The sequence below is a fragment of the Dipteris shenzhenensis genome, chromosome 30, assembly GCF_047967505.1.
Source record: "Dipteris shenzhenensis isolate YYH24624 ecotype China chromosome 30, Dip_SZ_1.0, whole genome shotgun sequence".
In the NCBI taxonomy this organism is placed as follows: domain Eukaryota; kingdom Viridiplantae; phylum Streptophyta; class Polypodiopsida; order Gleicheniales; family Dipteridaceae; genus Dipteris; species Dipteris shenzhenensis.
Genome location: NC_141625.1, coordinates 11,548,024 through 11,562,313, shown reverse-complemented (window position 1 = coordinate 11,562,313; position 14,290 = coordinate 11,548,024). Strand labels below are relative to the sequence as shown.

The 14,290-nt window shown below is 42.2% G+C and overlaps 1 protein-coding gene across 1 annotated transcript; it reads right to left on the bottom strand.

Moving 5' to 3' along the window:
* Nucleotides 1–4,931: 4,931 nt before the first annotated feature.
* On the bottom strand, nt 4,932–12,519 carry HMGS (hydroxymethylglutaryl-CoA synthase / HMG-CoA synthase / 3-hydroxy-3-methylglutaryl coenzyme A synthase). Its single transcript, XM_087401659.1, has 12 exons — nt 11,817–12,519; nt 10,960–11,066; nt 8,909–9,041; nt 8,095–8,238; nt 7,291–7,449; nt 6,874–6,947; nt 6,664–6,739; nt 6,470–6,525; nt 6,172–6,256; nt 5,786–5,926; nt 5,502–5,651; nt 4,932–5,307 (listed from the first exon to the last, which is right to left on the bottom strand). Exons 1-12 carry the CDS (start codon nt 11,886–11,888, stop codon nt 5,104–5,106), a joined length of 1,401 nt encoding a protein of 466 aa, XP_087257785.1. The 5' UTR covers nt 11,889–12,519; the 3' UTR covers nt 4,932–5,103.
* Between the last annotated feature and the right edge of the window lie 1,771 nt (nt 12,520–14,290).

Below are 14,290 nucleotides of genomic sequence, written 5' to 3'. Positions count from 1 at the left end.
AATGACCAAAAAAATGCTCGAATATATTACTAATCTTTTCAACAAGTTTGAACTGAGTGTTAGAATTGAAATAGTTACAAAAGAGAATATTGAACAAATTGAAATATATAAATGGGAACCATGGCATTAGTATTAAAAAAGCGAGTGCTTCTAAAAGTATGTATATTACATATCCAAAAAGTAAGATACAACTTTGAACAACGAAATACTTTGTTCCTCTACAGAGGACAATAATTTTTGAAATGGACAAGTTTAGAACTGTTTATTTCAAAAGGAATGTATAAATGTTGGGGGCTCCTAAAATACCTATTCAAGCAAGCAAACCATTCAAGTAACAGTTAAGCACAACGAAGTAAAATGACACCATTAAAGGTTTAGGCACGTTGCATTACCACAGAAACACACCAGCACAGCTCACAATACAAGTCCAAATCAAAACACACAAGCAATGCTACTGTCTTATAATAACAACCATATAGCAAATGAACTACAACAACAAACAAACTTTTGGACAAGGACACACAAATACGCAAAGAGCTAGACAAAGCTACTACATCAATAGTAAGCAAGCCTTCGAAAAGAGGACAGCAAGCACGGGCAGAACGAACATGAGACTGCCCAACGTTTCTGTCAGCTTAGACGAAGTTCGTAAAGAGGACAGCAAGCACGGGAAGAACAAATAGGAGACTGCCTTTGAAACAAGTAGAAGTTCAATCAAAAGCACTTCTCTCAGGCAAGAGTTACGAAAGCTCCAGACCTTCACAGTCGGCCATTTCGACGTCTGAAACGAGTGAACCACAACTCGCAAGACTCATAAGCAGAAAAGGAGACCTTCACAACACTAACTAGCAAGACTCGTGTAGAATAGAAGAGAAAGCACGATTAAATAGACACGCACGCATAAATAAAATGAGACTCGCATGCACAGAGCAAGCTACATGACCCATCTATATCGTTTCGGTACAACTATGAGTTGACTGAAATGATAAGCCCCCATTTACTTATTATTAATAAACCCCTTAAACATCTAGCAAAGCATAGAAATGCTCGTCAGATGTGGGGAATGAAATCTACTACACTAAACAAGAATGTCAGAAATGAATCAGCCTAATGTACTTTGTATTCTCCTCCACATCTCGCATACCTACATTGGCAAGCAACCTGAAACACATAAAATAATTACAACTCAGATTCGGCCGTTGTAGTCAGAACCACATATAGTATATTGCAGATCTGCATGCAAGATCCGCTCAGTGCGAATGACACTCAGAAATGCATGCATGATCTGCATAGCCGGAATACTAAACAATGTCAGCCCCCCACAGAGATCCGATGTCAAAGCCAACAGAGATCCAACTACATCGGCCAATAGAGATCCAACTGCACTGGCCAACAGAGATCCAACAGAGGCACCGGTTGATCCGATTACAATGGGGCAAACACATAGTAGAGAGGTGTTGTGGCATCCACGAGATTATGACACCGCCTCAGAGAAACGATGCAAATCGATAGAGATGAGACCCAATGGAGAGACGGCCACCAGGAGAAAAGCAAAGACGGCCACCGAACGCAACCGCACAGCAATCGACGGGTAGAGAGGAGAGAGTAGTGAGGAGAGCCACCGGAGAGTAGAGAGGGAGAGGAGCACCAGCCGCGAGTTGCAAGCCGTTAGAGAAGGGAAAAGACAAAGGCATTCACCACCTCACAAGAAAACAAAAAATGCAAACCCTAAAAAACCCTAACCCACCTCTTATAGCCTTAAGCACTCACTAAACCACACCTAAACCCAACTTAACACTTGGTCAAATTGACCAAATGAACCTATCCCCAAATAATGGCTCTAATTAACAAAAACTAACACCACGACCCCATAAGACCCTTGCAAGGCCAAAAATCACGTATAATATGTGTAATGAGTTTCATGTACTTTAATCATGAAAAGCATGTAATCTTATAAGCCCTCTTGAGATACTCGTGAATCAAAGTTTGGATTTTTTATCCATTTAATGAACACAATAGATGGATGTATCATTCAAAAGCTCCCATCATATATATCACCGAGATGAAACTGTATGCACGTATTGTCAGTTGTGAAGCTTGGGTCCCCCTGGGCCGCAAATAATGTTTTAATGCCCGTTGCCTTCCAAGCATATAAAGGATTTATTGGATGCTTATAGTATATGTATTCCTTTAATATCATCATGATGTTTCAATCACCCTTTCATGGATATGACTCTGTACATGAGCGAAGTTCGGATTCTTAACACATATCATTAAGCACAATTCTTGTTTTACAGCATTTCAAGGATTATCAAATATTCCATCATTACATTAATGCAATGATCTAACCTTGAATGTTAGTCCAACATTACAATGCAGTACAAAGCGCGTGTGTGTGTGTGTGTGTGTGCGTTTTGCCTATCTCAAGTAAAGAACTACTAACCCTAGCTCTCACACAAAATCATTCATAGTAAACCCATCCCATTGTCATTCCATCCATCATGAGTATGAGTGTGAGCCATAATGATTCAGTTGTATAGCACATTCATATTCATATAATCATGGAGGTATATGAAGGAAATAATGCAAGCAAACTAAGGATTTATTTGCATCCCCAGGTCAAAGTAAATGGTAGCTATTTCATTTAATATGTTTCAACAATAGTTGAGGAATTTCATGCTAGTCTAGTTTTCAATTTTCATTACAATCCAATAGAATTAATGTTCAATAAAGTTGAGTACTAGTTCTTTCATAACAAGTCACCCAAGCATAATCTTCAACATTGACAACACCATTTGTTCGGTCTATAATGCCATGCCATAAATTTTACTTTGCCAATCTAGTGGACAAGTGTACCAACTCACCTGGCACCATCACAACCAAATGAAAGTTAGAGCAAATCATTTAAGTTATGGAAGCTAGGCTTCAATGCTGGCACACACTTGTTATCCTTGTTACTCTATCTAGATTAACATTCATAAACTCTTTGTGTTCTTACATTCCAAAAGTACTCAAAGGTTGGCATTTATAGTTTTTTCAAATTAACCAAAGGTTTATGTAAATAAAGAAGTAACCATTCTTAATTCCTGCAAAAAAAAGTGTATTCACCAATGCACTGAATCATTTGAAGTATAAGCCATTTTATGTGATAATCTCTAATGTGTAGGAATTACATCCTTATGAAGCAAAAACTTCAAAGTCCCTCTACTTCTTCTATTTTACAATAATTAGAGGAAATATGTGAGAAAAACCAAGTTTTAAATATAGAAGGAAACCCTTCGTCCACCATTCTCTAGTGTTGAACTATGGTTTGGAAAAACTTTGGGATAACCAATAATTGGAAAGGCCCAAATTTTGTATCAAACTCCTAATTGACCAATAGTGTTGAAGGCTTTATCATCCTTTATAGGAGATTGCCAAAACAAGTGAAAAAAATGGAAAATAGTACTTATGCCTTCATAATAAATCTTGATAAAGCGGCACAATATAATCCATTGGTAGAATTCCAAGCTCCAATGATCTACTCTGTGCATTGATACAACTACCAATCTCTTTGAAAATTTTGAACCTTGATCATATCTCGCTTCACCCTCACCGTCTCCCTCCTCTCTTTCTCCCTCACCCTCTCCTTCCTCACTCTTGCTGCCATGATAGTGACTACGGCCTCTCTCTCTCTCTCTCTCTCTCTTTCTATTGCGGTAGTAGCTTGGGACTCTTCCTCACCCTCTCTACCTCTCTCTCCCTTACTCTCTCCCTCCTCTCTACCACTCTCTATGACCTCTCTCTCACCCTCTCATGCTCTCTAAATCTCTCTCTCCCTCGTTACTCTCTAAATCTCTCTCCGTGTCCCTCTCTACCTCTCTCTCTCTCTCTCTCTCTCTCTCTGTGCCATGATGGCAATCGCGACCTCTCCCTCACTGTCTCGTCCTCTATCTCACCCTCGTACTTTTTGTCTATCTCATCCTCTCCTCCTCTCCCTTACTCTCTTCTTCCTCTCTACCTCTATCTTCCTCCCTCGCATGCTAGACCACGGCCTCTCCTCTCTCTCTCTCTCTTTGTGCCACCATGGCAACGGTCGTGACCTCTCCCTCTCGCTGTCTCCTCTATCCCGCCCTCAATACTTTTTGTCTCCCTCATCCTCTCCTCCTCTCTTACTCTCTTCATACTCTCTACCTCTCTCTCCCTCCCTCGCATGCTAGACCACGGCCTCTCTCTCTCTCTTTATGTGCCGTGAGAGGGATCGTGGTCTCTCCCCCACCATCTCCTTTGTGTGTGTGTGTGTGTGCCATTAGAGCGATCACGGTCTCTCCCCCACCATCTCCTCTCTCTTTCTCTCTCTCTCTATCTCTCTCCCTCTATTTTCTCTCTCTAGTTTCTAATTCAACATAAAATTCAAAGTATTTTGGCTGAACTTGACAAAGAAGTACCTATAAAAAATTTGGGATTTGAAATTAGGATTGATTGATCTTCCTTGCTCTTGTTCTTTCTCTTGCTCTTGCTTGAATGAATGAGAGCAAGAGGGTATATATAAGAAAAACTAGAGTTTAAGTGCCCCTCTCCCATCGGCCTCCCATACCTCACTTGACTACCACCTCTTGCATTGGTCCCCCATCCCTCATTCCACTCCTCCATTGGCCCCTCTCCCATGCTCCTCCCCCCTCCCACGTCCATACCCTCTCCCCTCCCATGCTCCTCTCCCCTCCCACCTTTCCCATGCCACCATTCCCCCTCCCACACTCCTATCCCTCACCCCACTCACTCCCCTCGCCCCTATTACCTCCTCCTTCCCCCACTACCACTCCCACTCCACTTCCCATTAATTCCTCCCATAGGTATTAAATTATATATACATATATAGACACCTTTTTTGGGGTGAAATTATATATATAGACACACACACACACACACACACATATCTATGTGCTGAAAAGCTAATTTACACAGATTGCTATTGAGCAGAATGAATGGAGCATCCAATTTCAATTCCTTTTGTTAATAATTTCATCTGACATCAGGCACTAAAGCTATGAGGAATAAGACACACAAATATGAACTATAGATCTGGCTACTATCAATCACAAAACTGACAGTAACTCATTGACATCAGAGGTGAGGATTGCTGATGCCATTAGCTGTAGCTACAGCTGATGGTTTCCATTCGTAGGAGCGCCGATATAGTGAATCAACTCCAGACAGGAAAAAAGTTCCAGGTCGCACATAATGTTGTTCACTAATAGGTCTGAAATCATTGGCTCCATAACGAGTCTCCATAAGCTTCATATTTTTATCAAATTCTTCTGGAGAAACCTGGATAAAGGAATTGCACAGCTTCAGTTTTCAAACCCTAGTTAATATTGTTGAGCTGCAGATAATCAACTTTTAACAGCTCAATTGTTGTGGCATCCATAAATCTCTCTCCTAAACTTTTAACAGTCCCAAAGCACCTACTATGGTTCCACCAAAACATCAATCAAGCAAATGCCGAGTGCAGAAAAGAATACCATAATGCAGGAGTTCAACTTGCATGTAATGTCAAGGACAGATGATATTTTTTCTAGTGTGAAAGATCCTTCACCACCTCTGAATCGGAGGGAAAAGAGAGTTGAAGCGAGACCACTTCCATATGAAAACATCAGAGTCCTTTTCCCATCCTGCCATTGAAAAGGAGTCATAACCAGAGGGTTACACATGGACATCTACAAGCTCTCATATTCTGTTTCTCCTTGAAAAAGTAAGTCAGACAATGGTAGAAAATCTTAAAAGATGTTAGAGAATAAAGAAATACCAAACCAGCAGCTTTGCCGTGAACAAGAGATGCAAGCCCAGCATAAAGAGACGCACAGTACATATTGCCCACTTGTTTTGGTACTAAGGTACCAGGCCGCACTTTTGTATCATAGAATGGCTTTGCCACTTGCTGTGAAACCTGTACATTTAAGTGGTCATGTTAGAGAAAATATGGATTGCTTCCTTTTTGTTATGAAACATGACATTGCAATATTGTTTAGTACTCCATAAGGACTATACACATCAATTTGTTCTTGCCAGCACAGTAGGGCAAGCGTACTGCCAACGCAAAGAAAAAGGCCAGTTATCACGTCCCACAAGTTACCTCACAATATTAGTAAAGCATCAAGCATAAGAACTACACTATTAAGAGAAACACAAAACCTTCTCTAGATCGCGATTGCTGTAGCTTTCATCTTCGGATAAAGTCCTGAAGGGTTCAAGATTTGCCGCCATGTCTCCTAAATAACTGAGACAATCCACAGCAAGACATATCGTCTTCTCAAACTTCTTTTTAAACTAGATCAGTAAAATTTGAAGCCCATGCTTGTGGAAAATTGAGAGTTCGGAGGAAAATGGATGAAATGTGATGTGCATTCAATTGTGCAAAACAGAGTTGGCAGTACAGGACAGTGATAAAACAATTAGAGTACATAATGGCAGCCACATCAGAAGCACTAACCTAGCATGTTTCAGAAAATCATTATAGACAAGCCGGCCAAAACTCTTCTGCACAAGCTGCAGACCCAAAGGTAACATCACATAGATGCTTCGCAAGCTGAGAAAAAGTAAAATTTTATGATCACCACGAACTAAAAGTTTAGGGAAATATACAGAAACGTTGGGGGGTGAAAATTTGTGGTTTCTAAAGAATACCTTGTTATAAGGAGAATGGCAAACTACGTAATCTGCATCCAGCAAAGAAAAGGGTCTGCCCTCTGCCTTCTCAAACCTGTCAGAAACATTCACGTTGAAAATAAGAAACACCATGATGCACATGCAAATAGTCACTTGATGAGAGACATATTTGACAATCACTGATGATCATTGACAAGAACAGATTGAATCAACAAAGACGATACAAACTTTTCACACAGACGCCTGTAGCATAAGTCCAATGCGTTTAGGTAGCAAGTCTGCGATAATTTTCCATCAACAACCTGCAGAGGAGGCCACGTCTCTCTTACTCTTGGCAGAAAAACTTAAGCCAAATGTTTTGTTTTTCATACAGGGAACATGCATGAAATCACTATTGTTTTCGAACCATTGCATATGATAGCTAGGGTACAAACCCAATCCAAGAATTCTATAAAATTTTCACCTACAGCCAACCTGTATCTGACATCTTAACCATTGAGTTTATTCAAACAAGGCAAGTTATATTGTCGGAAGGCATAATGAGAATCATCCACAACAAATGTGGGAGAAAAAAAGGAAAGCCCCCGAGTCACCGTGGGAGGTAATTTTTTGCAGTGCCAGCACAAGACAGACATAAGAACAAACCGGATATTCACTGGCCAAGTTGGGCTTGTAGAAGTCATAGACATGGGACATGTGCGTTCCAGTGTACTTGCGCTCCATCGCAATTGGTGCGTTAGGTCCAATCAACATTGCAACTGCCCCTGCTCCTCCAGTTGGTCGTGCCGAACCCTCTGCATAAACCTGGAGTATAGTATAGTAAAAATACTTCAGGTCACTGGTTTCATTAGCTCAAAAGCTCAGCTCTGTTGCACCTAAGACATTCTTCAGAGTTTGCTTTCCACGACACACAGCAGCAACTCCAATTTTCCAAGTAAAGTATTTTCTTTTGGTTGATAATTGCACACAATAAGAGGTTATGTCGGTGCACAAATAACAATTTTGAAAAAAATCCAACTAGCTCTGAGACACTAATGCAATCAGGCAAAGAAAGTAGAGGCTGACTGCTCAGCCATTGATTATACAAAGCTTGGCTCCCTTTAAAACATTTAAATCACAAAACACATCTGAATGCCTCATTCAATAAGCCCCCTTTTTTAGATGCTTCCAAGTTTCAAAAGCCTTTATATTTGAAGCCTTGGTGCATTTCATCACTTTTAATTACATAACCTTGGCTTATTAAAGTCCTCAAAATTTATTATTTAGTGCTTGTAAGCATACGCAACCTTACCTGGTCTTGGCTTCCCTTGCATACTTTTGCAGAGTGGAGAACAAACAACATAGGGTATCTATGAACCAACTTCAGCCTCGAAGTAATAGCAGCACTCTTTCATATCTTTGTAAAAGATTGCTATTGGGAAAAAAGAGCCATGGACTAGGGATACTTACTGCACTGTCTGCAGCAACTACAAGACCAAAACGTCCATCCCAAGCACTGCTTTCGACCCAATTGATGCAATTCAACAAGGCAGCAGTTCCCCCATAACATGCATTTGTGGAATCCACGCCTTCAATATCCGTATTTCCAGATTTCTGCATTTGAGGGACGACAGATAAGCTTTTTGTCACAGCTGCAAGGCAATCCTTGGCAGTAACATCACATTCTGAAATTATATCTGAACCCACAGGTCACACTATAGCAAAACTTGAGGGAGCAGATACGGAAAAGCAAAAGAATAAGTACAACTTCTATGTCCACTATACAGATCACCTAAGCAAGTGGCATCAGTTTCCAGCACGAGCATCTAAATATATAAGGCACGTAAATTAATCCTCATAGAAAATAATTTGAGTGCAGCATGCCACAAAGTACACTTTAACAGAATATCAGATGGTGAAAAAAAACTACAGCAGGCACTGATCTTATATGAGAGGACAAGGTGCCAGTTCCCACCATGCAACATCTATTCTTGCTTGGAAAAGTTCACCAAGCAAACATAAGGACAAAACCAATGTGAAGTACCGTTCATTATCTCATTACATTGATTACTTGCAGTCCATTCTCTGTATGATAACGGTGATGAAAACTTTTAGGTTAGAAAAATGAATATTTCAGAAACTTATTTGGATTAGCACCAATCATCTTATCTTTGTTCTTAAGGCAACAGAAAGTATTTAGGATGCTCCGATAGAACAACATGATGTCCACACAAAGCAAAGGATGCATGCTCCCCGTAACTTTAACATTGTATAATAAACATGCCTGAAAAAGCTGCATAATCCATGTCTTTATTGATTTGCTTTTGTCGACTACGGTCTCACTTCCAACTTCCAGTCTTCCAATTGCATCAGGAGCAACTTTGTAGTTCTCAAGAAGAGATTGAACGACTGTCAAGCTGCAAAAGAACAACAATAACAGCCTTGAATATCCAGATTTCGATTAAGCACTTACAATCAGTAACTTTGTGCATGCAAGCATGGGTGCGCACACAGTGTATGTTGGGTGGAGAAGGCGAAGGAGCGGGGGGGGGGGGGGGAGGGAGAGAAAGAGAGAGAGAGAGAGAGAGAGAGAGAGAGAGAGAGTATTGAATTACTAATGTCCTTAGGAGATCTATGTAACAGTTCCAATTAGAAGCTGTGCCTGCGGTGGTCAACATAGTTCATACTATTCCTAGATCTTCCAACTATTTGCATCGAATGAGAGGGGGTTGAGAAAATGCTGAGAGTCAAGGGGGAGGGCTTAGAATGAAAGGGGACTAAGTCTTGAGAGAGGCCAGAGGCTGAGAACGAAAGGGGGCTGGAGGTAATGAGAGAGCATAGAAGGAGGGCTGAGAGAGGGCGGACAGTCTAAAGGGGTGAGAGGGGGCTGAGAGAGACACGAGAGGAAGGGCTGAGTACCGGGGCTGAGAGAGGGCTTACAAAGGGGAAAAGGGACGAGAGAGGTCTGAAAAGCATTCGGGGATGAAAAGAGCTGAGAGAAGGCTGAGAGTGGGTTGAGAGAGAGCTGAGAACTTTGAGTAAGGGCCGAGAGAGGCAAGGGGCTGGAGTTGTGAAAGAGGCAAGACCCGAGCAGAACCAATGCCAGAGCCCAGGTGCAGGAGTCGTGAGCAACAACCAGTTCCAGGTGAGTTTTAGAAAGGAACCCACCATTTGTACTTTTTGTTATTTTTCTAAATTTGCAACAGAGCACGTCTAACGATTTGAAGCGTTCCAAAAAGCCCTGAATAATTCATATCGCACATATCCATTCGGTGTGCGCTCCGAATCAACCTGGATCAGATGCAAACTTATGGGCAATGTAGATTGCGACAGCTAGTTCCAAGACTCTTTCCATATGGAGACCTGAGTTGGCCTCTAGTTGCTAACACCACTAGATTGGACATGATCCAGGTCTCAACAACAGCACTCTGGCAAATTCATGGCAGCATGGCAGGACTAAAACTACAGTCTAGACTGTACGTCTTATCACCTTATCAAGCATCGACCCTATGTATTTAACAAACGGACATTGGCGAAGCTACTAGCACTAAAGGCTTCAATGAATGTGCCTTCACTACTGGCAGTACCAATATTAACTAAGCATTCCTTAATTTGGACACGATAGAGGCACATGCAATTGGTCACCCATTTACTGTTCCAGAAGTAGCTCGGCCCGAAGTACCAGGATGGTGGGCAAGCATGAGCTTGCCTCCCCAAATTCCTGGATGACTTTTAAAGAGCCATGCATGACCACAACGTAAGGCTCAGACAGACTCAGCATGGTCACCTATCTCCGATGAATTTCTCTTCTAAACTACAAGGAGTCCTCATGTAACCATAGATTGGGACAGATACTTTACACTATAAGACAAACACCCTGGCCATGAGCAGACTGTGTAGGGACAGTGCGTCGGTCCCAGAAGGACATGAGAAAAAAAATAACGGAGTGGTCTGAAAGCACTCCAAGTTTGGTGGAGGTATGGAACTTGGCCTTCTGTGCTAGACGACTTCATTCAAGCTTGCAAGCACCTGTTCCTAAAGCCTATGCAGGCAAGGCCAGCTGCAGTTCAGGTGAAAGCTTCAAAGTGGAGAATGTGTGACACTTGTTCATTGTCTCCAAATTAACATGTGGCCGTCCAGCACTAACAGAGAAGTGGCATGGGAGAATTTGGCCTCCGCTGGCTGATGGAGCCAGACGTTCCAAGAGCCTCAGTCGCTTGTAGCAAAACTATGTAGGATAACAAAGCCCTTCAAGAAAGTCAAACTGCATGAAACACACGAGAGAAAAATAAATACTCAACACAACCAAACGCCTGAAATTGATGCATCTCTTACCTCATTGAAATCACATCTTCAAGATCTGTGCAGAAGGCCATTCGATCTTGCCCCAGCCCAATAGTGTACTTCCCTTTGCTGGCTCCATCAAAATTCTCAAGATCGTCCTGTTTAAGTAAGAGGAAGCACACAGTAGACAATTATTCAGTTGGCAGTAGTACCTTTCCAGAGGCTCATAATCATAAGTTTCTCATTACACCTCACAGCAATTGTCTGCTCCAAAAGGCTAAACACTAAAAAGAGTGGATTTCGGGGAAGTCCCCCACCCTACTTTTAAAATGGTAAAAAACGCAGGCAATCCAAGCGTCCACAAAAACAAACAGTGTTGATCACAAAATCGCATCTACTTTCTGAGAGTCCGCATGCGAGACGTTTCTGGAGAGTATAATAGAAAATCAGCAACCATAAGTATGTGGACTCTGCAGGAAAACAGCTTCTGTGTTGAAAGGGCTCTAGTATAATTGTCACATTTGCAAACATCGGACTGGGGAAAACAGATGTCAATCCTAGATGGACATGCAAAATTACGTGGATCAAAAAGACCCAGAATTGCGCATCGAACTTACCTGCCGCTAGAGCGAACGAGAACTGTCAAGCGCGCATTTGGGCTAATCGGCATAGCAAACGTCGGGAGGACCAAACTCGATATAAGGACTATCTAACTTTATAATCATGAGGAAGAACTGATAGGAACTAGATGACTCGCCGGCTCTCATTGTTCCTAACCTTTTACGTAGGACATTTCAGGCCACGGCTGATGGTGCAACCAAATGTTGGCCAGGCAGCCACGAAAAGACGATCATCCAAATGTAGCCAAAGAAAAGAGATTCATGCAAACACCGATCGCATGAAATTACCTGCGAAACTGAAGAGGCAGGAAAGTAAATTTCCATGGCAAGGATGCCGACATTCTGGGGCCAGCCTGCCATCGACGGGCTTGGCAAATGTGGGCTTTGCCGCGCTGTGTTCTATGCGTCGCGCGCTACTGTGCAGCCTTAGAAGCTCTCTGCTTGCTCAACGGGGACACTCCTGGGTGTTATTGATTTCTGCAAATCTTGCCAAGAGCGAGAAAAGCTCTATAGGACGCTGCGCGTATTACCCAAAAAGGAAGCGAGGCAAGCAAGGCTTCCTCCTGCTCTGTATCGTCTATTTCCGCTCCTCTCGCTGTATGGGGAAGCTAAACCGATCTGTAATTTGTGAACTCTCTCTCTCTCGCTCTCTCGCTTGCTCGCTCGGTCGCTCGGTGCTTCTATCGTCTATTTCCGCTCCTCTCGCTGTTTAGAGAAGCTATACCGATCTGCAATATCTCTCTCTCTCTCTCTCTGTAGCTCGCTCGCTCTTGAGAGCTCGCTCGTAGGCTGGGCAGCTCTTGGGTGCGGATTCTACAGCTGGTCTTGCAAAATCACGACGGAAACTAGAGAAGACGAAGGAGCGAAATGGAGCGAGATGGAGAGGGGGGGAGAGAGGGGACGTATAAAAGGGCGAGGTCCGGTCGTCCGGAGGCTCTCCTCGAAGAGCTTGAACTGCCTGATTGGAAAGCACGTTCCCAGTACACACAAAAATAACAGACAAAACTCAAAACCACGACAAAGCACATGCCCTGTCTTAAAGAAGATTACCCCCTTAACCACCCCACTAATCTCCACTCCATCTCCATCTTAAGTATAACCTCTTCATCAATTGGGTTTTATTAGTCTAATCTCCACTAATCAACCCCATCTTTACTTCCTCTCAAACGTTTTTCATTGACTTAACCTACCTTGCCTTTGGACTTTCAATACCCTTTGACCTTCATTTACTCCCCTCCTTGGCTTCACATGAAACCACACACCCCACAGTAAGAATGTTTTCATTCCAACAAGGTCCTTGCCACACTTCCTCACCACGCCTCATGGTCCTCACCCTCTCCTAATGAGGTCTTAGCCTGATGTTGGGGCAACGTGTGCGTGCATGTGTGTGTGTGTGTGTGTGTGTGTGTGTTCTCAAGAGTGTGAAAGCCCCAAGTAACGCCCCAGTAGCATTGCAATTGTCCTCACCCTCTCACCGACCACTCTCATACTTATTCTACCCAATGCTATCCCTCCTTCCATTCTAGACATGGACAACTCTCACCTTCTTACACTCTCATAAGTGCTCAACCCAATGTCATCCCTCCTTCCGTTGTAGACAAGGACAACTCTCTCACAATGGATAAATCAACACACCGACCAGCACACTGCCAAAATTCTAGTACCATTGACCTAAAAGCCACATGAGAAAAATATAAGCAATTGCACGGCTTATCGCAATGGCAAACAATTCCAATGACAAAGAAGATCACCTCAAGCATGCAATTCTCAAGCGACCCACCAACACTCCTCGCACCGACCAACCTCATACTTACTCCACCCAATGCCATGCCTCCTTCCATTCTAGATAGCAGTAACTTTGACGTTCGCTGTCAATAAATTACTGCACCGACCCCTTGAACATCTTGTAGTGCATTGCTAAATTTAAGTCCAATCGACTAGAAAAGCAAATGAGAAAAATATAAGCATTTGCAAGGCTTATGGCAATGCCAAAAAACATAACACTATATTTAATTCCCCATTTTTCCTATATACATTTTTTGCAGTGGAAGCACTCCAATGCCAAAGAAGATCACTTCAAGCATGCAATTGCCAAGCCCCATTGTCAAACTGTTTCAAATCACCTACTCATACAAAAGGCCAAAATCAACATACACCTTAATAACATCAAGTGAGGGAACAATTTACCAAAAGCTCCCCCCTTGGATTCCTTTCTTGTAAGTTTGGTGTTTCCTTCACTCTGTGCCCAATCGCATTGAGATCAAGTTTTCTAATTGCATGATTTAGACATTGCATTCCTTCACTCTTTGCCCAAGTCACATTGATATCGAGTTTTCTAATTGCATGACTTAGACATTGATATCTTAACCAACAAGCTAGCATCATATTTACATCGTTTTAAAGAGTTGGGAGTACAGACTTTGCCTAGTTATCCACCTTAACAATCAAACCTTATACCCAATCACATGGGAATCTCTCTCTCTCTCTCTCTCTCTTCCCGAATACTTTTCGTAATGTGCACATCATCATTGCAAAAATGTGGTTCAATCTGTCAAGAATTGCTGACATGCTTTATGTCATCTTCGAAATTGATGAATGGTGTATCTCTAGAATGTGAGCCATAATTTCCTCTCTTTTAATAGAGATGATATGATAATAAAAGTCTTCTCCTAGTTTGGTGATCTGGATAGCATATAGAAACTTTATGGGCCTTATGAAACCCTAGCTTCTCATATTTATATAAAATATGTAAATGCATGCAA